This window comes from Girardinichthys multiradiatus, chromosome 21 (genome assembly GCF_021462225.1).
Source record: "Girardinichthys multiradiatus isolate DD_20200921_A chromosome 21, DD_fGirMul_XY1, whole genome shotgun sequence".
NCBI classification, from domain to species: Eukaryota; Metazoa; Chordata; class Actinopteri; order Cyprinodontiformes; family Goodeidae; genus Girardinichthys; species Girardinichthys multiradiatus.
In genome coordinates this window covers 31,158,923-31,186,480 of record NC_061813.1, presented here as the reverse complement: position 1 = coordinate 31,186,480, position 27,558 = coordinate 31,158,923, and the positions used below count along the sequence as shown (strand labels likewise).

General features: G+C 39.5%; 2 protein-coding genes across 2 annotated transcripts in view; both read right to left on the bottom strand.

Moving 5' to 3' along the window:
- The window catches only part of tmx3b (thioredoxin related transmembrane protein 3b), a 71,069-nt gene extending 69,435 nt beyond the window's left edge, over positions 1 to 1,634 (bottom strand). The window contains exons 1-2 of the mRNA XM_047349943.1: positions 1,540 to 1,634; positions 1,218 to 1,275 (exon numbers count right to left, since the gene is read on the bottom strand). Coding sequence (XP_047205899.1) covers positions 1,218 to 1,275; positions 1,540 to 1,633 — 152 coding nt within the window. The 5' untranslated portion in view covers position 1,634. The remainder of the gene's footprint in view (positions 1 to 1,217; positions 1,276 to 1,539) is intronic.
- Positions 1,635 to 3,832: 2,198 nt separating this feature from the next.
- On the bottom strand, positions 3,833 to 26,727 carry pxdc1b (PX domain containing 1b). The gene is made up of 5 exons (XM_047350426.1): positions 26,135 to 26,727; positions 12,070 to 12,161; positions 10,661 to 10,778; positions 10,471 to 10,582; positions 3,833 to 7,398 (listed from the first exon to the last, which is right to left on the bottom strand). Exons 1-5 carry the CDS (start codon positions 26,388 to 26,390, stop codon positions 7,275 to 7,277), a joined length of 702 nt encoding a protein of 233 aa, XP_047206382.1. The 5' UTR covers positions 26,391 to 26,727; the 3' UTR covers positions 3,833 to 7,274.
- Between the last annotated feature and the right edge of the window lie 831 nt (positions 26,728 to 27,558).

The following is a 27,558-nucleotide window of genomic DNA, read 5'->3' as shown; positions in this document are numbered from 1 at the left end:
AAAGACAGGGCTATGTGGATCATCGGTAGAGGGTGAGCATTAAGTTGTTGCCAGCAGAAGCTTGGAACATTCCCTTCTCCAGAAAGGTGTCACAGGTAGACACAGAGTCAGGCCAGGTGTAGCTTCTAGGAAGAGAAAAGAGAGAACAAGGTTAAAAGCTGAAATAACAGCAAACAATGCAAAATTGGAGAGTAGTGTGAGAATGTAGCGAAGAAGGGGAAAGTGGTCGTTATGTCCTCCAGCAGCCTAAGCCTATAGCAGCATAACTACACAGATAGTTTCAGTTCAGATTATTTAGTTAAACGGCGCTTATTTACAACAATGTCGTCTCAAGGCACCCCACAAAGGGTCCCACTCATGGTCATTGTTATACTAAAAACCACAATGATTGGGATACCTCCCTCTGTCAGACTGATTATAACCATTGGAAAAAAGAAGGGGTCATACAGGTAGCAGAAATGGAGGACGGTTACAATTCTAATGTTTGTTTGTTTGTTTTTTTATTATTTTAATCTGACAGAATAGATGAGCATCAATAACGAATTAAACACATGCTAATTTTGGCATTTTACAAGTAAAATAGGCTTACAGTGCAGACAATTTTCCTCCGCTCTGTATTGCTACCTTAATATGAGTGAAGGGGGTGTCTTTAGTTTTCATATTTTACTTTTTGAGTCTTTTTTTTTAAGCTGAAATATTCCCAGTCAAATTTGTCTTTCTTAAGCAACAGAATCGTGTAGTGGCCTTCTTTCAGAAGCGTCAGGAGCGGTATTAACGAATATTTTTGCAATCGTACCATTTTTAAAACTTTGGTAAATCGTGATACCAGAAACTGGCCCATGTCTACACCAAAGAATACAGGAATTAAATCTTAAATCAAACGTGGAGATGAAATATTGTTTCTGTTTTCTTGATTGACAAGAAAAATATGGAGAGAAAAACGTTTATGTGTGATTTCAGGATTCAGCAAAAATCTTGAAATGTCTTGTTTTGTTCCACAAACACTCCAAAATGCCCACAAAAGCTGTGAATGACATTAACAAGTATCACATTCTCAGGTTTAGCACCTTAACATTGAAACAGAGCAGAAGCGATCACTGATGCCACTATGCATCCATAAAATATATGTTTGTAAATACAGGAAGCTGCGTTATTACATGCTCAAGTTTCAAAGAGACATTATGGCAGGAAACTGCAATCAGAAAAGCATCACTTACGTTTCATCAAGATCTTCAACAAAAGCAAGCACCGCTGAGCTCAAGAAAGCAGCCAGGACTGCAACAATAAGACACAGAAACAAAACAGGCATGTTTAAACCAGCGTGAAGCAGAAAACCTCCAGCTTTTACCTCCAGCACTGAACCCCTGATGACTGAAGCATCACCGGCTAAAGCTACTGTCGCCCCCCTCCCGGCTAACTGTGCCTGAGTCTGGGCCACAGTTTATACAACAGCCGCTGTATAACAGACGAGGTTTTAAACCACGGCCATGCAAACGTTTGTGTTAAAGTGTTGGTGGCGCCGAGGGAGAGTGAACGTACCTCCACATATCACGGAAGCTTTCACTTCTGCCATTGCTTCTAGTGGAAAGAGCAAGCAGGAAATGCTGCTGCTAACGTTTTGCTCTCCACGCATGCGCAGATTTACGCAGCCGTTTAGAAAGATTATTATTTTATCACTCTTTGGAGTTGAAAAACTACTACAGCTCACACTAAATAAAACATTAGAATAACACAGGAAATGTTATCTGTGTATCATAGTATTCACTGCAAAAGGAAATTCAAAATCTGTGCAACCTACAGATTTAATTTTAAATACATTTATGCATTTTTTTTCTGATGTTTAATGACATTACATGGCGTTTTTAGTTATTTAAGTCTCTGCTTGCCTTACTAGATAAGTCCACAAAAATAAACAGTAAAAATATTTAAGTTCAGATTTCTACATATTTATAATTTTTTTCATATATCAATATAAAAACATTGACAGTATAAATAATACTACTACTACAACATTATCAGCGTTATAAATGTTGGTACCATGTGTATTTATGTATTTTTGTTTGTTTGTTTATCATTTGTGATGTATTATTTTGACTTGATTTAATTCAGCTTTTCTGTTACTCTGAGACTTAATTTTATTTTTTACCTTTTTGTGTTGTCTTGTTTTTTGTTTTGCTTTTTTATTGTCTAACAGTGACTGATTTCTATTGCAAATTCAAAACCGGAAGAGTAAAATGGACACTGTCACTAGTTTAACACTTTATTTGTCTGTTTGTTTGTCTGTTTGTCTGTTTGTTTGTTTGTTTGTTTGTTTGTTTGTTTGTTTGTTTGTTTGTTTGTTTGTTTGTTTGTTTTTTTATCACTTTTGAAATATTATTTTAATCCAGTTTGAAGTTGGTTAACTCAATTAAGACACCCTATAATTCATTAATAAAAAACAAAATGGTAATAGTAATACTATATTGAGTACTGTGACCAATTTGTTTATCTATTTTTTTTTATAATAATATTTTTTTGTGCTTGAGTCCTACAGTGTTTTCATTTTCCTTGTTTATATAATTTTAAACTATCTCACCATAATAGTCAACTTAATATAATAATATGAAAATTGTAACGTTATTAAGAATTTTGCTATCATCCATGCAGGATGATGTCTATTTTTTTGTTTGTTTGTTTGTTTCTTATTTTTTATTTACTAATTTGTTTGTTTCTTCATCTATAATGTTCGATATGGTATTTTGATCTGTTTGTAGTTTGTAGTGGTAGTGGCAAACATTTCATTTTTAATCAGTTTAAATTTCATTTTGGATTAGCAGGGATATCATTAGTCCCATATTTATTTATTTATTTAAGCTCTATTTAATTGTATTTTTTGCATGTCTTTTATCGTGTTTATGGATCTTTTTACTTTCCAACTTTGGTTAATTTTCTTAAATATGATCAAATATTAAGATAGGAAATGGTAGCTATATTGTGAAAACAGCAATCATTATTTATTTTTATTACCTACATGTTTATTTTTTACCTTTTTCATATGTATACTGATACAAACAATGGTAAACATGAATGTCACTGTGGCTCGATTTAGTCACCGTAGTTATTTAATGCAAGCTCTCCTTAAAATATTTTTGAAAAATCACAAATAGTAGTGAAAGTCACTACAGATATTGACCACAAGGTGTCCCTTCAAGATCAGAGGCGGGTTGTAAGACGTTACATTTACTTCATTTACTTGAGTAGCTTATTGAAAAATATTTATTTTTTAGTAGATTTACTGCAGTATAGTTTTTATTTTTACTTGAGTTACTTATTATGAAGTTCTCTTATTTGAGTATAATTTCTGGCCACTCTGCCCACCTGTAGTTACTTTTCTGAATGATGACCAAGTGGGTTTTAACTAAAAATGTTTTTTGTTATTTTATTTATTTATTATTTATTTTTACTTCAACCAAGGAGGTTATATTTTTGTCTGCATTGGTTTGTCTGTCCATCGGTCTGTCTGTTTGCAAAATGTCTTCAAATTGTATGAACCGTAATTGTTTGGATGACTACTTTTTGAATCTACTTGGGTAAAAATATATTGAAGTAGTGCTACTCTTACTTTTTTGCAACTCTACCCAACCCCGGAATGTAATAATTTATGAGATTACTGTATGTCCTTTATGATTTGTGTCCATATTCATAACAAACAGCTCCAGTAAACTGATAACCAAATAATATTACAAGTGCGCTTGATTGGAGAAATTATTTAAAGGTGGTTTTCTAGATTCTTTATAGGTACAAATTGACCCTATATCCATTATTATTCCATCATACTCATGTACACAACACACACAATCAACACCTGTTTTATTGAAAACATATTTATTTGTCTGAGACAATCTCCGAGTGATAATCTGTGTCTAATACTGAACAGTTTCAAGATTATCAAACAACTTCATATTTGGGGTTACCTCCATTTAAACATATTTACACGGCAATTTATCTCCTCACATTAGACATAATAAAAACAAAAAAAAAACTAACATAACAGAGAACTGTTTGCTTCACAGAAAGTGGCTGAACATTACATTATAAAGCAGTATTCTAGGTATTCTTGCTATATTTTATATCATCTTGCTTTTATCACTCCTAAACCCCACACTGGCACATTAGGCATATTGATATGTGTCAAAAGTCTGCAGAAACTGAAGTACCAGCATTTTGTTCCTCATTTCCTTTGCTGCATTGCACTTGTTTAGTACAACTACAGTCACAACTTCATGCATGGAGCTTGCAAAAGCATCCTAAATTACAAAGACTTGCTATTAAAAAAGTTTTAAAAATAAACCTTTTTGGTCTCGAAATGGTTTCAAACAGCCTTTGCAAAACAAAAAAGCCGGTAAATGTGCTGCTACAACTAAGAAACCAAGGGAATAAATACCTTTATGACTTATTGAGCATGAAGCTGTTGTTGAGTGGCACCCTTAAAAAAGCTTTACTTTCTCACGGGGGTGAATAGAGATCAAGACTCATGCTCCCGGCTCATGTGCCAAGTCTGTGAGGCTTGAATGCCTCTGTATTTGCAGGAGCAGAAACCTGGGCACAAACTACTAGCTTACATAGCAATGAAAACATCTAAAACAACCTAAATACAATGCTCCTTTGAGCTCCAAGCTTTCAGAACTGTAAGTGTCTTCTTTATAGTGGCAGGACCAATAAGGAATTTTCCTTTTTCCATACAACAGTCAGACAACCACAGTGATTTGTCTTCTTCAGATAAAGAAAAGTATTGTTTAGCCATCCCACACCAAGCTGTAGACTCCCACACTCAAATAAAGCTGACTGAGCCCACTCATGGCATGTCACAGGGCGGGACAAAAATGACTTCAGCAGGGCCGGAAAACAAAGCTTTCATTGCCCTGTATTATCGCTCCATTACAGCAACAACAGCAAAGAGGTGGTTTAGCTTTCATGGTTAGGGCTCACATTCATTAGATTATTTGTTACATCAGACAAACACAACAACATACTTAGATTTTATCACTAAGACAAAAGTAAAAATTCAAGGCAGCAACATGTTCTGACTTTAGAAAGAAAATGATCCTTTAGACTTGTGTTTTCTTTGTATAAGAAATGTAAAAAAGACCCTTTTAACAACCCCAAATTGTTCAAAGGAGTGGTGTTAAAGCTTTGTAGTAGGGATGTCTCGATCAGATCCCGAGTAGAGGATAAGAGTATCAATTAAAACTGCTTTAAATGTTCTGTATCAAATTCTTTGACTAAACTCAACTCCTATTACCTGCTGTTGTTATACTGTTTGATGCTAAGTCAGCCTGGACGTCGCACCGCACATATTTAGATTTTTTAATCCTATTTTCATGTATATGGCTGTGTTATAGCCTATCTGTGTCGTGTGCAAATGTGTTCAAATGACGTTAAAAGTTTTGGAGGACTTTGGACTTAACAATGTTGTCTTTTACCTGATGAACTTAAACTGAGCGCAGATCACCACGAGTTTATTAAACAGAGCTCTACAGTCATATTCAGTAAATAAGAATTTGCTTTCCGATGAGGCTCGTTTGTCACATAAATCAAAAAACTTTATTTATAGAGATCTTCACATACCATAAGGTAACCAAAGTGCTACACAGCAGAATAAAAAATACGAGTTAAAATCATAACAATAAAAGCAGTAAACAAAATACAACACAATAAAATAAACAATAAAAGGCAAAAGACAGTGCAACGGCAGGCCTACTGATCATGTTCTTTTGAGTTAAAAGCCAGTATTAAAAGGATGAGTTTTTGACGGAGATTTAAATTCATTAAGAGTTCTGGCAGACCTCACACAAAGAGGAAGAGCATTCCAGAGTTTAGAAGATGCGGCTGAAAAGACTTCCTTGGAAGTCCTTGGAACCACTAAAAGCATTAGATCTCCAGATCTTAGAGCTCTATCAGGATGATAAGCACTGCATGCAGGAGCTCAGGAAGATAAGGAGGTGCCAGACCATGTAAACATTTAAAAGCCAAGAGTAAAATTTTACCTTCTGTACCTTTTGAAAATAATAACCTTTTCGCAGGTATTAAAAATACTTTTCATTAAGCCCATACTTCTGTATTAAAAATATTTTTATTATTGGTCTGATGTCATATTCTGATCTTAAACATTATGTTTTCATTAGCTGTAAGCAGAAAACCATTAATCTATATAATATGTTTTAATTTAATAAATTGAGTTACTGAAATAAATGAATTTGTTAAATAATATTCTAATCTATTGAATGGGTCTGTAATTGGGTGGACTGTACTAGGGGCTAAGGCTGACTTGCAGAAACTAACGGGGATACAATATTTGTTGCAGTTTTGGAAAACTGAAAACTGCACAATCCTGAAGATCATTGGTGCATGAGAGTTAAGTCGGACACAGTCACAATACTAACGTAGACTGTAATAATGATGGCACTGATTTTAATGTAATGTAGTATCAGACTGGAACATGGTACCAGCAAATGCCTAATCTTAACTCGGGTCAGTATAAGGGCCAAAAATTGTGATCGTGACATCCCTACTTTAGGGCAAAGGTTTGTTTCAGAAGTGGATATTTTCTTTCACAAGGTTTAGTGGATCAGCACAAATTTAGTTTGGGTTAGACAAGAGAAGCTTTTGTGCAATCACAGATTTTACAATGAAAACAGGTGAAAAAAGCACAATCATGACTGCTTTTCTCTAAGTCAGTGGGGGACGGGGGTTGCACTTTCAAGAGCAGTTCAATGAAGAAGACAATAAACTTCAGGGATGCATCACGAATATCTTAGTGAAGCAGGTCAGTGGTTTAAAAGTGCACCCCAGAAGAAATAAAACAGCCAAGTCAGTTAAAAGGATTGCTGTTCAATTACTTAACACTGAATGGTCCAATTAATTACAGCTGCACTGAAACTTGAACTAATGTGTGGTTCCCCATCCTGATGGTCTCTGTCAGACTCCAAACTACAAGTGCTTATATACTGTATTTTAGTCGCATTAAAGTGGTTGAGCAGCATATTTAGAAAGTGTCTCAGTCTAGCGCCATGTCCAAGCTACGAAACCATCACATCCTTAACACTTATGATGCAGGAGTTAAGACTCCAAATGAGGCACACTGGTGATGTCCCATGAAGGGTATGAAGGGGTGGGTCACCAACTCCGAAAGCTACTGCCATCAGAAGCAGAACCAGCAGCACTGAACAGGAGCAGCTATGTGCAGCGTTACACTGTGCGGTTCAGCTGCGGGAGAAATATCCATCCACTAGCAATCATTCCAGGATGTCCGTTTCAAATGGGACCAGATGGTAGTAGGAGAGGTTGGTGACATATGCTTCCGTCTCCTCATCGCAAATGTCTGCTTCCATAGGCAGAGATTCTGTTCCGTCTTCATACCTTGGGGATAAAAAAAAAAAAAACAGGTCCGGTCAAGAGTTTAGATTCAACATTAGCATGAATGTCATATTTATGGTGGGATTTTAATAGTTTTCCGAGCAGTTGTTTTTTCTAGATTAAATTGACAACTTGACAAATTATTTAGAAGAACAAAAACTAGGTGCACACATTACGATTTATTTTGAATTTTCTTTATCCACGGAAGTTCAAAATTCTAGATATACAGGTCCTTCTCAAAATATTAGCATATTGTGATAAAGTTCATTATTTTCCAGAATGTCATGATGAAAATTTAACATTCATATATTTTAGATTCATTGCACACTAACTGAAATATTTCAGGTCTTTTATTGTCTTAATACGGATGATTTTGGCATACAGCTCATGAAAACCCAAAATTCCTATCTCACAAAATTAGCATATTTAATCCGACCAATAAAAGAAAAGTGTTTTTAATACAAAAAACGTCAACCTTCAAATAATCATGTACAGTTATGCACTCAATACTTGGTCGGGAATCCTTTGGCAGAAATGACTGCTTCAATGCGGCGTGGCATGGAGGCAATCAGCCTGTGGCACTGCTGAGGTCTTATGGAGGCCCAGGATGCTTCGATAGCGGCCTTTAGCTCATCCAGAGTGTTGGGTCTTGAGTCTCTCAACGTTCTCTTCACAATATCCCACAAATTCTCTATGGGGTTCAGGTCAGGAGAGTTGGCAGGCCAATTGAGCACAGTGATACCATGGTCAGTAAACCATTTACCAGTGGTTTTGGCACTGTGAGCAGGTGCCAGGTCATGTTGAAAAATGAAATCTTCATCTCCATAAAGCTTTTCAGCAGATGGAAGCATGAAGTGCTCCAAAATCTCCTGATAGCTAGCTGCATTGACCCTGCCCTTGATAAAACACAGTGGACCAACACCAGCAGCTGACACGGCACCCCAGACCATCACTGACTGTGGGTACTTGACACTGGACTTCTGGCATTTTGGCATTTCCTTCTCCCCAGTCTTCCTCCAGACTCTGGCACCTTGATTTCTGAATGACATGCAGAATTTGCTTTCATCCGAAAAAAGTACTTTGGACCACTGAGCAACAGTCCAGTGCTGCTTCTCTGTAGCCCAGGTCAGGCGCTTCTGCCACTGTTTCTGGTTCAAAAGTGGCTTGACCTGGGGAATGCGGCACCTGTAGCCCATTTCCTGCACACGCCTGTGCACGGTGGCTCTGGATGTTTCTACTCCAGACTCAGTCCACTGCTTCCGCAGGTCCCCCAAGGTCTGGAATCGGCCCTTCTCCACAATCTTCCTCAGGGTCCGGTCACCTCTTCTCGTTGTGCAGCGTTTTCTGCCACACTTTTTCCTTCCCACAGACTTCCCACTGAGGTGCCTTGATACAGCACTCTGGGAACAGCCTATTCGTTCAGAAATTTCTTTCTGTGTCTTACACTCTTGCTTGAGGGTGTCAATAGTGGCCTTCTGGACAGCAGTCAGGTCGGCAGTCTTACCCATGATTGGGGTTTTGAGTGATGAACCAGGCTGGGAGTTTTAAAGGCCTCAGGAATCTTTTGCAGGTGTTTAGAGTTAACTCGTTGATTCAGATGATTAGGTTCATAGCTCGTTTAGAGACCCTTTTAATGATATGCTAATTTTGTGAGATAGGAATTTTGGGTTTTCATGAGCTGTATGCCAAAATCATCCGTATTAAGACAATAAAAGACCTGAAATATTTCAGTTAGTGTGCAATGAATCTAAAATATATGAATGTTAAATTTTCATCATTACATTATGGAAAATAATGAACTTTATCACAATATGCTAATATTTTGAGAAGGACCTGTAAGCTCAAATAGATTTATACACCCCAGGTAATTTGCAGGGTAATAACATGCTGCCAACAATCTTCTGGAATAATTCTGGTTTTTGACAGAGTTTTTAAGAACTTTTTGTGAGCTTAATGTCAGCCTGCTTTGTCTGTTTGGAAACCAGTTTTGATGTGTGTTCGGGATTTGCCTGTTAGAATTCATTCTTTTGATTTGAGGTGAAGTTAAATAATTTGAATGGTCCTTCTTCATTATTCCATCCACTTTGTACAATGCACCAATATCAGTGGCAGTAAAAGGGCCCCACAGCATGATGCTGCCACCACCATGGATGACAGCTGATACAGTCTTTTTCGGGTTGAAAACCTAACCAATCCAAACCTACGTCTTGTCTTTGTGACCAATAGTGTAAGGGCTCTAAACTCTGGTACTCAACAGCGAAGGTCCTGCATGTTTTAGATATTTCCCTGGTCCACCAAACCAGAATCAGATGGATGGTTTATTAATTTTTGTCTCGTTTGAGGATAAAACCTTTCTTCAGAAGGCGCTGGCTCCTCTATGTTGGCATTTGAGTTGAGTTTAAAGGCATAAAGTTGATCTGAATGTTGACACCTGAACCTGAATAGTAAACATACACCAAAACTGACTTTGGAATGGATGAATAAAGGAATATAAGATCTTGTATTACATTCAACACTGAAAACTTGTGGACTACAGCCGAAAAGCAGAGTCTAATTAATTTAAACCGACCACCAGTTATATCCCAGAAGCTTGTTGGCTACAAAAAGCATGGGCAAGGTGTAACTTGCAAATGACATTTAACCTTATATGAGTGGGGGTGCATATGTATGTATATATTTGAACAAATAGGTGTAACTTTGACTGTCCGCAATAAATTCAGACATTTTAACCCAGTTCTTATTTTTAAAAAGGCTGCTTTGTGGGAAGTACCAAAAGGAATGTGTTCCTCTTTTGCTTCCTACACAAAGAAGGAAGGAAGAGGTGTACAGACAAACTTCCTGTCATGTACGAAGGGGGTGGACGGTCACATTAAAAGACCTCTTTACTCAACAACTCAGAAGCAAACATTGAAATAGCAGAATATGTGGAAAAATAGGCAGATTGGTAAAAAAAAAACTTGATTGCAAATAGATACAATCTTTGTTAAAATACTGTATCTATTTACAAGAATGCAGATAAGATCTAAGGGTTTTTTATGCAATTCAAAACTGAGTAACTTATTGCTCAATACTCACATGTGTTCTACAGAGTCTGTGGATGAAGGTCTTTCTTTTTCTTCTGGTATACTATCATCAAACACAATAGTTTCTGTGTTGGCCAGACAGAATCCATTTGACCGCATGATTTCTGAAAGGTACAGAGTGCAGTCTTGCGTCATATATGAACTTATCAAGGCCTGGGGGGATCAGTTTGTTCCACATGTACCTGATATGTTGATTGGACTCTGAAAGCACGGCTGGATTCTGTGGATTTTGTCATTCCTTAACACCTGGTCCAGCGGAGAACGCTCAAAGAAGGTCAACATCACCTCTGACCTGGAAAACTGCAGGGGGATTGTTAGACATGGCGTCTGGGACTTCAGTTGTATGGATATAAAATTAAAAGATCACAGACAAGAGGTTCTAGTATGTCCTCTAACATGACTTGCTAGATAAATACAAGCATGATCAACTGCAAGAAAAGGTTATGAGTCAGTGGTTGCCTTGCCACAATTCACTAGCTTGTGATGTTTTTTTTTTTTTTCTTTGTTTTTTCTAGTTATGTTTTACCAATATTTTGTCAAGCCCAGAGTTTAAATGTTGATGAATACTGATGATGAATACTAGTGGCCTTTTTTAGTTAAAATATTGAATTCCTTGTTAAATCCTCCTAAGGGGTTCTAACTGATTTTGTTTTTAAATTCTACCTCTCGAAACGCCACTTTTAAAAGATTTTCTTTACTGATTTTGATCTGAAGCCATTTTAAGAGGTGTAGCTTTTCACTTCAACATTTCACATGAACTATCAGCGAAATATAGCTACAATTTATTGGGCATTATAGTTTATTTTGCTGCAGGAAGGAAAGATTTGGTGCAAACTGGTACTGACAGTGGAGCAACTAGAACTATTTTTGAAAATTGAGCAGTAAATACTTTGCTCTGCCATTTTTTGACTAGCAATATCTTATTACTTCCTATTTAACCAGAGTCATTAAAGTTTTTATTCATATCTATTCATTTCTATTATCATTTTACTTTTTTTACCCACAATTAAAAATTCAGTATTTGGATTAATTGCTAAATTGTGGTCCCAAATTTCAGTTGGTTTACTGTGACTTAGTAAACTAGCTTTATTAAAAGTCTGGTAATTGTAAAGAACATTTATGAGTCACATACTGTACAGTCATGAGGAAATCTAGAGAAACGGGCCCATGTTCCAGCCTCCCATTATACTATTTCTAAGTTAAAATTAGCTTTAAACTTGCAATAGTATAAGACTGGCAAAAATGATCTCGCTTTAATGGATACCTTATCTAACGGAGCTAAACAACAGCACAAGGATTAAATTTGTAGTTTTCAAGGACCCTTCCAGAGATGTATAAGTATGTTAGTATATTAACCTAAAAAAAACAATAATAATCCTCTATTTACATCTGTGTTTTATTTATTTGCTTAATGGAATTTGGGTAAAGGGGCTAGTTGTAATTATTAAGCTTGGGTATCTTTATGACCCTGCTCCCTATGCTTTATGGGGCATAGTTAGGTGCCTATGAATAAACATTTAGTGTTTTTATTTTTATTTGTTAAATTACCAGTATATGAATTCCTTAATGCAGGTTTGATTAAATTACTGACCTTGCACGGCATGTTGATGGCATTCTTTAGAAGTCTTTCCACCTCATTCAACTTCTCCTCGATGTCATGTGCATCTTTGATTTTTACCAGACCTGCAATAAAAAGGAATATACCGATGAGGAGATAAAAATATTTTTTTAGGGTTAATTATTAACACAAACAAATCTCACTGAAAGTTCAGTTAAAATCCTCAAATTCAATTTAGTTGAACTTTGATTATTAAGAGAAACATCAGGAAGCATCACTACATAGCAGAATGGCCCTCTAACCTGTGTTGGGACCCACAGCCATGGAGACAACTTTAAAACTCCGGTACAAACTTTTCTGGAACTTTCAACATAAATTGCATTTAACCGACTTCCAGCAACTGGGGGGGGACAAAAAGACATAAACTCTTCAAACTGGATCCAAGGATGTCATAAGATCATGCGATCATATGCACAAGTTAAGTACTGATTAATTACTGTTGAAAGAATCCAGTATTCATTCATAAAAAGGGGAAAATAAGGTATAAGCATTGCTTGACTTTCTCTCTGAGGCCTGCAGAAGCAAACTGTGTTCCAGAGAAGTCCCCAATAGAGACACTGTCTCTACAAAGGGTGGAGTGGTTTTCCGCGGTCTGAAAGGACGACAACAGGAGCCTCATCCTGTGGTAATGTGCAGTGTGGTCAGCGGACAGAACGGGCCACTGCCACTGCTCCGGAAGCTAACCCTTTGTTCACAGAGCTTTCTTCAAACTTCGTCGTCGCCCAGACAACTCCTAAGCACGGTTCATGAGGTTAGGTTTTGGGCAGAGAGAAGGAGTTAGATTGAAATGAACTAAACATTTTTCATTTTATGAAGTTTGGTTTTGTTTGTGTTGACCTCAGCTATCTTGGTGCTAGCAGGCTATCTGTTTGTGTTTGTGTTCTGTGTTTTGTGTGTTTTTAAAGTTAAGACAAACTTTATTTAAAGGGTGATTTTAAACACAGAAGATCGGCCATAACGCACCGTCCACGCTTATGCATTTTAACCCTTTTATTGACGTTATTTTTAAAGGTGTGTGTTTGATGCTGGTGCTAACCTATCAGCTTCTTTGTTAGCTTCAACTGCTAACAGGTAAGGAAACATACTTGCCTGCTAAAGAATATTTACCCAGAAAGGTCGTTAGTTTTCAAGCTAGTAAATAATAGTCCCTAAACATTATTTTACTAGATTTGATGACTAAGTAAACACCATTAAGCCCCATTTCTCCAGAAAGATTTTGCTCTTTTACAAAATATTTCCTTAAATATTTTACCATTTGCTTAATATTTCTTTAAATATTATCTTAATAAATAAAGGCAGCTAATTAGACACCATTGAGAAATGGTCATCCAGAAGGTTGGTTTTATTCAGCGGATCATTCTTTAAAACATTATTTTATTAAAATAATATTTTATCCAATCTTGCATTGTGAATGGTTGTCTAAACGTTGATGATTATTGCCTAAGTTGGTTCCAAGACTAACTTAACTTCACTTCCAGATTCTTCAAGATAATCCTTGGTTCTCAAACATAAATATTGCATGGTAATGTTGCATCACTCTTTCCGGCATGGTTTTCAATCATCTTTAATCGACTTGTTTATATTGTACATAGCCCATTAGTCTTCGTTATTCTTTAATTCTGCTTGGTAGTTTAGTTGGATTGTTTTAGCATAGTAAAGAGTTTGTTGATTGAAATATGTTTGACTTTGAGTTGACTTATTTTTGCTAATAAATTCTTGTATTTTAAGAAATTGTGTGAATTCATTCTATGTGTGTGCAGAGTTTATGCTGTTCAATGATGTCAGAGCTCATCTCACACCTTTCTATTTTGTCCTAATACCATCGCCTTACTGGGCTGGTATTCACAGGACAACCCTTAACAGACCGAAATGTTATTTGATAAAATATTAATATTAAATAATCTCAGATTCATAATCACAACACCTGTATAGACCCCAGATTTGCATGGTAAGTGGCCTGTCCTTGTACAGCGTTTTATCAAGTCAAAGTACTCCAAAGCGCTTTACACTACAATCAGTCATCCACCCATTTACACACTGACAGTGGTGAGCTACATTGTAGCCACAACTGCCCAGGGGCAGACTGACAGAAGTGAGGCTGCCATACAATCGGCACCTTCCATCAGCAGGCATGGAAGGTGAACTGCCCAAGGGCTCAAGTGCACAACGATTGAGATGGATGGAGCTGAGGTTCATACTGGCAACCAACCAGTTACAGGACGAACCCCTGCCACCTAAGCCACCTGAGCCCCAGCATGGTAACCGCATGGACCAGTTACCAGTCTCACGGAATACCCAAGGTATAAAGAAAAACGTTTGTCAATCTAATCTAGAAAAAACAGATGTGGGATCTCTGTATTTACACCTTAAATCCCCCAACCAACTGACCACAAGGACTCTAGAGTCTGTAACAGTCACAGTTTCGGTTTCGCCTTTTACAAGTCAGCTGATACTGGACCTCGCGGGCGCAACACAAAAACACACAGTGATGGCCAAGAAGGTGTCTTCGTCCCACAGGTGTTTTGTGAAAAGGGCTGAACACGTGAATGATTTTTAAGCTAATGTAGTAGGAACTGTGCAGATCTTGAGATGTACAAAAATGAAAAATCACTCCCTGTCAAGAGCTAGCTGCCAATAAAAGCTCTGTAGAACGGCAAACAAGGCTTAACTGGTCCTGAACACGGACACAGGGGTAACAAATATGTCTAATGATTCTTGTCTCTTGATAGCAGGATTTGTTTTTCTTGTCATCTTGGGAAATTTATGTGAAAATTAGATTCTGTATGTAAATAATATAAATAAACAGCTCTGCAAAATCAAGGCCAAAAACACTGAAAAATAATTTGGAATTTTGTTAGTTCAATGCATGAAAATGGTGAACTATGACCATGAGCTTTAATGATACCTACTATTATGGTAGAAACACTAGATTGATAAGACCGTTGCAGCACATGTTTTTCTTTAGAAGTGTGTTTTATATGAGATTCACAAATTCAGAAGCATGGCTGCAGACTCTCAGTATATTGTATAAGATCAGAATCTAAACCAAGTTCATTGTGGAGTCAGTTTTTACACTGATCCATCCACCTCTCAGTAATGCAATCTACAGAAACCTTTAATGTACAAAGAAACAAGTTACGCCAAGCGTAACTATTTCTGTGCTATGACAATTAATCGGGGCTGTTGCAGTGACCTTTACTGCAACTGAGTGTTATCTAACCATAAAGTCAAGGCATAAAAGTCTGAGAAGTTAGATTTTTTTAAAGAAAGGTCAATCTAGATGCAAAAAAACAGCGACAGAGCTTTTATTGTAGTAACCTTTTCCATAACAATGATGTGTGGTACCTGTCCATGCAGCAGGAACACAAGACAGTATAAACTGTTGCTGTACAATTACTGTGAAGCCACTGGCATTTGTTTAACAGCACATAATAACAGAGATAAGTAATAATAGATGTTGCATACCAAAGTCTGTGATCATTTTCGTCCTGAACAACAGAAGAAATACATATTTAGAAGGTGGTGGGTGGTTAAATATCATCTTGTTTGGTGATATGAGGCTGCTGCACCTCCGAGCAGGCAGTCAGGAAGGCGTCATTTACTGCCATGCTGACAAAGAAAGGGATGCCGTGAGAAGTATGAAGAACAAATACTGCGGTCATACTGACGAGGCGATGTCTCATAAACAACAGGCACTGTTGCATAGAAGAACTGTTGCTATGTGGACCACAGCCTCATCTTTTTAAAGGGATTGTATATTTCTCAGTGGTGTGAGGAATGATTGGGTGGTTAAATCCCCAAAAGACTTAGCGAATCTTACTTTCTAGAGCTTTTTCTTGACAGGGAATCTTCAAAATTTGTTTATCTGAATTAAACATGGAATGGTTAACAGTAGCAATGCATACGTTTTTAAAAGCTTCGAGCAAACCGCAAAAATTTTCCGGCATATTATCATGATCCTTAGGTGTTAGGCGTTTGAGTTTCTTGTCTGTTTCTCTTGGTTTAGCTGTTGTTCATATTCTCTTAGTGTTTGCCAACTTAGTTCATCAACCTTGTTCATTTAAATTTCTTTGTTATATCCTTCCATTCCTTCTGTGTTAATTGTTCTCCCTCAGCTCCTTTCTTCATTGGTCTCAGCTGTTCCTTATTTCCACCTGATTGTTCTCACCTGCTTGCCATGCCTTCTCCTCACTCCCTTCCTGTATTTAGGCTGTCTAGTCGTTGTTCCTTGCTGGTTTCTTCCGTCACACTGATCCATGCCAATGATCTGTTCCTCTGCCACCCGGTCCATGTTCTGCCCTGTTCTCCATTCGAGTTCCTTGTTCCGTTTGTAAGTGCTTATTGTTTCAATTCACCCCTCTGTCTCCATGTTGCCTTCACTTGGATCCAACTGCAAACCGATGTTGTAGATAGTGCTGAAAAGTCTGCAATTTCCCCAGTTATATGGCTCTATAGAAGGGGTAGTACAGTATCATCCATTCCCCAACTTCTGTTCGGCTGATCAGCTGCCTGAAAGAAAGCTCCAGCACTTTTTCGGTTCTAAGGTAACAAAAATCATGGACAGTCATTGTGAGGAAACTGAAGGAGTGCCATCTATCACTCTTATTAAGCTATTAGTTTGCTAACCATACGCATATTTAGAAGAGGGCCCTGTGGATGTTAAACTATGCATCAATATTTAGTCAAAGTGTGTCACACACCCTAGCTGATGGGCCAGATTTGTCCAGGCATCAAAGGTGGAGAACACAGAAACATTATAACAACATATGAACAAAATAAAGCTAAAGCACCATGAAGGTGGAACAACACCACTAAACACATTTAGGGAAAAACACATCAGTGTGCAGTAACTCTCCTGCAAGGAGAGGAAATCAAATATGACTTGTGTTCCATATATTCTTAATTTTCCTTGTTGTCTTCAGAAAAAAAGGCTAGAACAAATCTATCTTGTTTCTCCAACTAAATGCCTGGGACCATTTCCTTCAACTTCCTGTTTAAATGTCTATTTCCTGTGTGGACTTCCTCCTGATGTTATAACTCATAATGCAACACTCTCCAAGATTATTCAGTTAGATTTGTCGGCCTAAAAGCTGTCAAATAAGAAGAGTTTAGAGCTGTTCCCTTTTAGCTGCAAGAAACGTTTGGGCATCTTTGTTTTCTAATAGAATCAAGAGACTGTTTTGTTTCTTAGAATTTCAACAGTAAATATGCAACATTATTACTATTATTATACACATAACAGTTATGACAATGACAATTTACGCGCAGAAGTGTGCATGTCTTCTTTGAGCACAGAGTTTTAAATAGTCAGAAAATGTTGCAAGAGCCACAACTATCATCTGTGAGGATCAGATGATATGTCAGCATATGTCAGCAGTTTAACACATAATCACTCAACCGCTAAGACGCAGCAGTTTGGTCAGCATGTTATTTCTCAATATCGCCGTCATCACACAACGAGACAAAACTGATACCACCATTGTCAGAAAACATATTTATCCGTGGAGAGAATTTGACAGGCAGCTATTAAAGCCCAAACAATGTCTGTTGCTATACACACTCACAGGCCACTTTATTAGGTACACCTGTATTCTTCATGATGTAAATTATTCATGACAGATTCATCATGGTGTCTGAAAATTTCCTCAGAGATTTTGGTCCATATTGACACACTTGCATCACACTTGCTGAAGATTTGTAAGCTGCACTTCCATGATGGGAATCTCCTGTTCCAACTATATCCCAAGCAGTGAACTCAAACTCATTTCGCAAAACGTGATTACAGGCCAGTGAAGCTAGCTGATCAAGGAGTTTTTAGGCAAAAACACACAGAGCCCACCTCTGTGTGGTGCATGTTCGACACACAAAACAGTCACTTCGAGCCAAACATTTGTTTAACCTTTTAGGAGTTCTTTTAATGTGTGACGCACTATATTAACCCTGCTGGGCTCTACCATAGACCTGCTTTGGTTCCGCGATGCCAACATGGTTTTTGAAAGCTCCCACAATGTGATTTGTGATATGAACAACCAGAAGTAGCTGAGACAGGGGCTCATCTTTGTGGGTTATGATGGGCATTTTTGGGAAAAAGCTTCATTGTCCTGTTCAGAAAACCAGTCTGAAAAGATCTCAGAAGATCGTCATGAAGGGATTGATATGGTCAGCAGCAAAAGGCTGGGGTGTTCAAACATTGCTCAGTTGGTACTAAGGGGCCCAAAGGTCAAAGAAGAGTACTTTGCACATTTAAGGTATTTTAAAAACATTTTATAGGATAAAGTCAGCTTCACTCTTAGAATTTTGACATTCATCATTGAATCTGATTATGAATAATTATAGATTGTTCTAATTAAAGAAAAGAAAGGGGTTAACCTTCATAATTTGTAATGTTTCATAAGACAGTCCAATATATTTCCAGGTGACTTTATATAAACAGAACAAAATAAGAGCAGATTGGTTTGTCAGTAAAACATCACTCTTTATAGTGGATATTTGGAGTGGGCAGGGCCACAGTCTCTTTGGAGAACAGTAGGTGGTCAAAGCCATATAGAGTAACTCAATAGTTTACTAAATTGTTCAAAACCAGCAAGAATGTTACTGTCGATCAGTCCTAAACTATTTTAGTTACAGTCTTTGATCAATGAAACATTCTGAAAAGCAGTCTGAGTCTGTATTTTTAATGATATCCATTTCACGTGGACTTTAAGCATAAGGTCTTCTCACAATGAGGTCACATGTAAGCTAAATGAAGGCAGGCCAGCTGTGCTAAATATGGCCAGTCGCCCTCCCCTCTCAGTCACTCACTGACTCTCTTTCTCATCATGACATCAGTCTGAAAAGCCCTACACGCCTTCTTTGTTGCCTGGGTGCTGCTCAGTAACAAGAAAACATGACTGCAGCGTGAAAGTCGATTGGAAAGATCTGTCAATCTAAACAAGGCTGATGGGATGCAAATAAAATATTGAATGTGAAAGAATGCAATTAAATCGGTGTTGTATGGAACACTGATGACTTGATGAAACCGGCCTGATTGACTGAACTTAACTTCTGCCGCAGGCATCCTCAATATCCAATGTTCCTACACACATTTCAGGAAAAAAAAAAAACAGACTTTTCCCGACTTCTCAGTCCTTTACAGTCATTTCAAACTAAAGTTCAATGTGTTATTTTTAAAGTGGACAAACTTTAAATATGGAGTCTGGAAAAACAAGAAATAGGAAAGAAGAAAGACAGGCTATAAGGAAAAAAGAAGGAAAAACATGAGGAAGGAAGGGAGGTAGGACACAGGGAAGCAAATAAGGGACAAAGGACACAAGGAAAAAAAAGGAAGAACAAAGGAATGGAAGAGAGGTAGGGCACAGGGAAGGGAGTAAGGAAGGTCACAATGAAAAAAGAAGTAAGAAAACATGGAATGATTGGCAGAAGGACAATGGAAAAGAAAGGAGGGACACGAGGTAGGAAATAAAGAAGGAAGAATAGGAAGGGAGGTGCGAAGTAGGACAAAACCAAACAAAGAATGCCAGAGAGAAGGGATGTAGAACACAAAGCTGATATGACAGAAGCAATAAAAAGGAAAGGTGAGAAAGAGGCGGGGGCACAAGGAAGAAATGAAGGACATGACGGAGGGAGGAAAGAAGATAAGAACATTTAGACATTCTGAATCCTCAGTTTTCATGTTCCATACTTTACCAGTCCTGGAAAATTGAAATCAAATTTAATGCCTTTCCAGACTTTCCTAGACTACATTGGAACCTGCCATTAACTTTCCAACTTTGATCTGGATAAAGTGTGTGACAGATAGGAAAAAACGCAAAATGTCAGTCATGTGATCCAGAATGCCTCTTCCCAAAATACATCACACAATATGAGGCAGAGGGAAGGCTACAAGCTGTCAACAACTCTCTGTCAGCTCTTTCAGGGCCCGGGCAGGAAGCTGAGCTTTCCAGCCACCACTAAAGGGATGTTTCCGAAATACTTGCATCGTCTCAGTGGGTATAGAGACAAAAGGGAAGTGCAGAGTAAACCCAAACAAAAAATAAATCGGAAGCTCTGACAAATCTGTGGCAAATGGATACATACAACAGCTCAAAGCTGAACACATTTAGGGCTAAAGGTCCAGCATACAGATGTCGTTAAATGGACGACTTCCAATCCTGCTTTATGGTACATACAAATAATCTGCATATAAAGATGAAGTTTAAAGTTGAAGTTTTTAAAGCATAAAAACTATTAAACAGATCCTATGTTTCATGTTCTATATTTTATTAACCAGATTTGCTCATGGCAAGTTATTTTTCCTGTATAAACAGCAACACGTGCCATATCTTTCGGGTTTGATCAAACTTATTTCTAGAAGTTCAACTTCCGTTTGACAATCCTGATGTTTTCGTTTTCTTCCAAAAGCAATCTGTTTCTTTTTTCCCTTTAAACTGATCCTTGGTGGCATTTTTAGTACAAAATATTAATTTGTTGGGGGTTTTTTGGGGGTGGGGTATGACAATTTTTCTTGCATTCTGAAAAAGAAAAACTTTTCTGCACGCCTTAGAGCGAAATCGAACTGTGTTTATATTTGATCTCTAATCTCTAATCTGTCATCATCAAGTCAAAATCCAAATTAATGAATCAAAACTAAGAACCATATTGTTTCTATAAACACAGCAGTCAACAGCCTGTCCTGTGATGAAATGTTTGAATTTAGTAAAAATTAGTTAGTTAAAGGTTGGAGACAGACACTTTGATGCATAAAGAGAGATGAACTTGTAATTCCTCCAGTTTCTGTCGTATTCTGAACTACTAGCCCTATTAAAGACTCGTACTCGTTTTCCGCTTATCCGGGACCGGGTTGCGGGGGCAGCAGACTCAGCAGAGACACCCAGACGTTCTTATGTAGGGGGACCACCACCCCAGTTTCCAATCCAAAGGCACTGTCCCCGTCCGCCACGCAATGTTGAAGAGGCGTGTCAACCATGACAGCCCCACAACATCCAAAGACTTGAGGTACTCAGGGTGGATCTCATCCACCCCCGAAGCCCTGCAACCGCGGAGCATTTTAACCACCTCGGTGACTTCAGCCCGGGTGCTGAAATAGTCCAACCCCGTGTCCCCAGCCTCTGTTTCCACCAGGGAATGCGTGATGGCAGGATTAAGGATATCCTCGAAGTACACCTTCCACCGCCCGATAATGTCCTCAGTCGAGGTCAGCAGCCTCCCACCCCCACTATAAATATTGTTGGCGAAGCACTGCTTCTCCCTCTTGAGGCGCCGGACGGTTTGCCTGAATCGCTTGGAGGCCAACCGGTAGTCCTTCTCCATGGCCTCACTGAACTCCTCCCAGGCCCAAGTTTTTGATTCTGCCGCAGCCCGGGCTGCGGCACGCTTGGCCTCACGGTACCCGTCAGCCGCCTCAGGAGTCCCACAAGCCAGCCACAGCCGATAGGACTCCTTCTTCAGCTTGACAGCATCCCATACTGCCGGTGTCCACCACCGGGTCCTGGGATTGCCACCGCGACAGGCTCCGCAGACCTTACGGCCACAGCTACGGGCAGCAGCATCGACAATAGATGCGGAGAACATGGTCCACTCGGACTCTATGTCTCCCACATCCCCCGGGATCTGGTCGAAGCTCTCCCGGAGGTGGGACATGAATACATCCCTGGCCGAGGGCTCCGCCAGACGTTCCCAGCAGACCCTCACTATGCGCTTGGGCCTACCAAGTCTGTCCGGCTTTCTCCTCCTCCAGCGGATCCAACTCACCACCAGGTGGTGATCAGTGGACAGCTCAGCTCCTCTCTTCACCCGAGTGTCCAAAACCTGCGGCCGAAGGTCTGATGATACAACAACAAAGTCGATCATCGACATCCTGCCTAGGGTGTCCTGGTGCCAAGTGCACTGATGGACACCCTTATGTTTGAACATGATGTTCATTATGGATAATCCGTGACTAGCACAGAAGTCCAATAACAAAGCACCACTCTGATTGAGATTGGGAAGGCCATTCCTCCCGATCACGCCTCTCCAGGTGTCACTGTTGTTTCCCACGTGGGCGTTGAAGTCCCCCAGCAGAATAATGGAGTCCCTGGGAGGGGCACTATCCAGCACCCCCAACAGGGACACCAAGAAGGCCGGGTACTCCGCACTAACACTCGGCCCGTAGGCCGAAATGACAGTCAGAGACCTGTCCCCAACCCGAAGGCGCAGGGATGCGACCCTCTCATCCACACGTGACGGCTGAGCTGCGGGGCAACAAGCAAACCCACCCCGGCCCGCCGCCTCTCCCCGTGGGCCACTCCAGAGTAGAAGAGAGTGCAGCCCCTCTCGAGGAGATGGGTTCCAGAGCCCACGCTGTGCGTGGAGGTGAGCCCGACTATTTCTAGTCGATATCTCTCGACCTCCTGCACAAGCTCCTGCTCCTTCCCCCCCAGTGAGGTGACATTCCACGTCCCTAAAGGCAGCCTAAGCATCTGGGGATCTGGCCGCTGAAGTCTCCACCTTCGTCCGCCACCCAATCCTCTTTGCACCAGTCCCTCACGGTTCCCCCTGCAGGTGGTGGGCCCACTGGGGGATGGCCTCGCGTCTCTCATTCGGGTCCTGCGAGGAGCAACCCGGCCACCAGGCGCTCTCCGTCGAGTCCCGACCCCAGGCCTGGCTCCAGGGTGGGACCCCGGCTCCGCCGTACCGGGCGACGTCACGTGCCTCAATGTACTAGTCTTATTAAAGACCTTGCAGCATTTTTTTCATTTTTGGGCATTTTTGTGCCTAGAAAAGAAATTTGAAATCAGTCAAAATCAGGATCAGCCCCAAAGGAAGCTGGAAATTGGGTAGCAAATTGCTCCTCAGTACTTGTCCAGTTTAGGATATCATAGTTTTTACCTATTCTAAGTGATGCTTAAATGCAATAGGTTTAGGTGTTTTCTTATGACTTTGAAAACAGGGATTAACTTGATCGAACTAGATTGCATAAATGCACATTTTAATTCAACCAGTTTGCTGTTGTTATAAGCTGCTCTGACTTTTCTTTTATGTAATTCAGCATCATCTAAAAAAACATCAGCACAGTCACAACTTAACACATCAGGCTTTGAATATGGTCAAATATTACAGAAACTTGCCATCTGCTCCATGTAGTTCACTGTGCAATAGGGCTGCTACAAAGAGTAGATCTTGTTAATCATTAATTTGTTCATTAACTTGTTCAAACAGGCAGATGTAAATGTGACCAGTTCAGAGTAACCCCAAAACCTTAATGACTATGCTGGCTAATAAATATATTATCATGCTTTTGTGTTTCTATAATATTCCCAACGGAATCTAGATGCAGGGCCTTAAAAAAGTATTCATGCTCCTTTCTACCTTTTGTCACATCACAACCACAAACATAATTGTATTTTATTAGGGCTTTATCTGATAGACCAACACAAAGTAGTGTATAATTGTGAAGAGGAAGGAAAATGATACATGGGTTTTAAAATGCTTTATGTTATATCTAAAAAAGCATAATGAGTTTGTGAATTCAGACCCCCTGAGTCAATACTTTCTAGAACCACCATACGCTCCAGTTGCCACAGCAACTCTTATAAGGTATGTCTGTACAGAGATTTTCTGCCCATTGTTCTTTGAAATACCGCTAAAACACAGTCATATTTGGTGGAGAGCATCTGAGAATGTATAGTTTTTCAATCTAGCTGGAAAGTCACAATTGGATTATCAGTCTGGACTTTGATTAGGCCATCAAAACATATGAATATGCTTTGATCTAAACTATTCTATTGTAGCTGGCCATATGTTTAGGGTTGTTGTTGCTGGAAGTTGTCCTGCCCCAATCTCAAGTCTTTTGCAACCGTTAGAAGGTTTTCTTCCAGGATGGTCCTGTATTTGGATCCATCCATCTTCCAACCAACTGCCTGTTAAAGAAATGCATACCCGCAGCATGATGTGTGTTCGTGGAGATGTGCAGTGTTAGTGTTCAACCCCACAGAGCATTGTGTTTGTAGGGCAAAAAGTTTAATGTTGGTCTCAACCTCACAAGAGAATCTTCATCCACATGTTTGACTTGTCCCCTATATGGCTTGTAGCAAACTTTAAATGGGACTTCTTATGTCTTGTATCTCTATAAAATGCAGATATGTTGAGTGAACAACTAATAGTTGTCCTCTTGACTGATTCATCCACATGAGCTGTAGATCTCTGCAGTTCTTCCAGAGTTCCCATTGGCCTCTCAACCACTTTTTCATCCACTACACAATTATGCTCTACCTTGCATTGGTCCACCACATTAAAATCCCATTAAACGCATTAAAGTTTGAGGCTGTGACCAAATAAAATGTGACAAACTTTAAGAGGTGTGAATTATTTTTGCAAGTCAATGTAGGCAGGACTGTGTTAATGCTGAAAAAACCCTGTTTTGAAATGATTTTCACAGCTGTTCTGGGTTCTAAAGGAAAAGAAAATGCTGAAAAAATTCAAAACAACAGCTGTTGTACAATCTGAGGTAGAAACATGAATATCCAGAGGATTATACTGTCCAGTTAGATGACAATTTCTTCTTAGCTCACTTCACTAGTGGGTCTATTTTACATAATTAATGAATAAGAAACTTGAACCTTGCAAATTTATTTTCAACTCAGAAAAAAGCAGGATCTAATCAGTCTTGTGGTGGATAACTGTTATTATCAACACAAGCCAATAATATTGTATTTCTTATCATTTTATGAGTTAAAGCACTAAAGAAACTTAGGCTGCATATTTTGCAACACTGTGTGTGCCACTGCTTCAGCACTTTCCTGACATTTTAAATGTTTGGCAGCCATATTGAGTACAAAAGGTTGCCCGGTGAGCTTTGACTTTCCTAGTCAGAATTCCGACTCTTGTGTTTCTGGGATCTTGGAAAATCTAGCTTCCATGTACAAAGAGAACACTTCATTATTATGAAAATAGTGCAACTACTAGACTTCGGAATCGCCTTTTAATGTTGATTTAGAGTTGTTTTTTCTTCTTTTAAAAAGCCACCAAGCTCAACCAAACAATTTACATTTAATATTGGGACTGTCTATGCATACTTGAACTTTTAATCACAATATTTTTAACTACTTATTGGGATGACAGTAAAAGTTACAACTAAAAGTAGGCAAAAAGGCTATAATCTATATCCCTGTATAAAGTCTAGTGTCAACTGGAAATCAGTAAAAGTTAATAAAACTTTATTGCTGTATCTGAAAGTTGTTTTTATTTTAGTCTATTCTAAAAGGGGTTTATATGGCATAAGTAGATGATTTTTCATGACATACAGGAAAATGTAAGGATTAAAATGTATGAAATTGGAATTTAATTAATCTTGCTTTATTTTTGTATGATATATAGACGCAGTTAAGCTCATAATTATGCACACCCCTGGCAGATTAATGTTATAGCAATATTTAACCAACATTCTTCTTCTCACTGAATATTAATGTTCCGAAGTGCCCCGACCTACAGAATCTGTGAAAGTAGCTAAAGATTAGGGTGATGGCAAGGAGGCATTCCAACTTCAAAGACTTGGAGCTCACCACCAAAGAAAAATTGTCAAAAAACCACTGGAAACATGCGAAAAAACGGTCGGCAATTTTAAGAATGGATTGTTTGCTGTAGAATTCCCTCTCACCTACCTTTAGGGATTTTTCTATTGATTACTGAGAAGGGTATAGATACTTTTAAAATTACATTTTCAATTAAATATATATAAAACCATACTTTTTAAAATTGGGGTAACCTTGGATAGATAGATAGATAGATAGATAGATAGATAGATAGATAGATAGATAGATAGATAGATAGATAGATAGATAGATAGATAGATAGATAGATAGATAGATAGATAGATAGATAGATAGATAGATAGATAGATAGATAGATAGATAGATAATATTTGTAAAAGTTCAAATTTTTTTGTAAAAGGCGCTCCTCTTTGTATAACCTGCTATGCCTCTGCCTAAATATTCAGCTCTAATAAAACCCGATCTGTCATCATTTCCTGTGTGTCTCATGCTGGTTCTCCCATCATACCAACCTTCTATCAGCGGAGATTTAGACAGGTCCTTTCTGTCCTCAGGAAAGGACTCCAGCAGTCTCTTGAAAAGTCGCCCCAGGTCGGAATAACTCCGGTGCAAGTAGAGGACGTTCCTGTCGGACCACTCGGTCCTGATCTCGAAGAACTCCTCCTCCTCCCCGCGCTGGCTGATGATGAGCCTCCGGATCCCGTTAACCCAGCAGTCCCGGACAAACATGTTGACCAGGGACGTCCCTTCAAACACGGCCGATGCCATCACGCCCTTTCAGGCGTTAAAGTCCTTCATGCCGAGGCTGCTGCTGCGGGGGTCGACTGCAGACCGTGGTAGTGGGAGGGGAGGGATGGGGGCCACTGCTGAAATTCAACAAGGAGAAGGCAACTTCGGGAAGTTTTCCGTCTACCCTCTGAGCGCGTCGAACAGCTGCAACAGAGAGAGAGAGAGAGCAGCGGGAGAAGAAGGAGGGTTTGTTCAGCCCATCAGTATTGTCAAACGTGGCATGACTTAGGAGAAAAAACTAACGGACTTCAGATACAAAGATAACGCCCTTGTAAAATTGATTTAAATAACACCAACACATATGGAAGCTAATTCTTGCCACTTTAAATAAATAAAATCCAACATTGTGTAATTATAGGGCCTAAACTTTCAATGTAGTATTAATTGTTTTTTTTTTAATAATTTTGACTTTAAAAGTACATTTATTAGTCAAAGTCAAATTTTTATCGAAAAAGAGTTCCAAACTCGTTTTTTACCTTTTTTTACCCCTCGTGACGACTACAAAATCGAGGCACGTGACGTCACCCGGTACGGCGAAGCCGGGGTCCCACCCTGGAGCCAGGCCTGGGGTTGGGACTCGTCGGAGAGCGCATGGTGGCCGGGTTGCTCCTCGCGGGACCCGGCCGGGCCAAGCCCGAACGAGAGACGCAAGACCATCCCCCAGTGGGCCCACCACCTGCAGGGGGAACCGTGAGGGACCGGTGCAAAGAGAATTGGGTGGCGGACGAAGGTGGAGACCTCGGCGGCCCGATCCCCGGATGCTTAGGAAGGCTCTAGGGACGTGGAATGTCACCTCGCTGGGGGGGAAGGAGCCTGAGCTTGTGCGGGAGGTCGAGAGATATCGACTAGAAATAGTCGGGCTCACCTCCACGCACAGCGTGGGCTCTGGAACCCATCTCCTCAAGAGGGGCTGGACTCTCTTCTACTCTGGAGTGGCCCATGGGGAGAGGCGGCGGACTGGGGTGGGTTTGCTTGTCGCCCCCCAGCTCAGCCGTCTAGTGTTGGGGTTTACCCCAGTGGATGAGAGGGTCGCATCCCTGCACCTTTGGGTTGGGGAGAGGTCTCTGGCTATCATTTCAGCCTACGGGCCGAGTGGTAGTGTGGAGTACCCGGCCTTCTTGGCGTTCCTGTCGGGGTGCTGGATAGT

What these genes read in the sequence shown, in the direction of transcription:
- pxdc1b (XM_047350426.1), bottom strand. Translation starts at nt 26,390, where the DNA reads ATGGCATCGGCCGTGTTTGAAGGGACGTCCCTGGTCAACATGTTTGTC. An exon ending in CCATCAACATGCCGTGCAAG is followed by an intron (nt 10,779 to 12,069) that starts GTCAGTAATTTA and finishes ATCCCCCTGCAG; the next exon opens with TTTTCCAGGTCAGAGGTGAT. An exon ending in GAGTCCAATCAACATATCAG is followed by an intron (nt 10,583 to 10,660) that starts GTACATGTGGAA and finishes TGTACCTTTCAG; the next exon opens with AAATCATGCGGTCAAATGGA.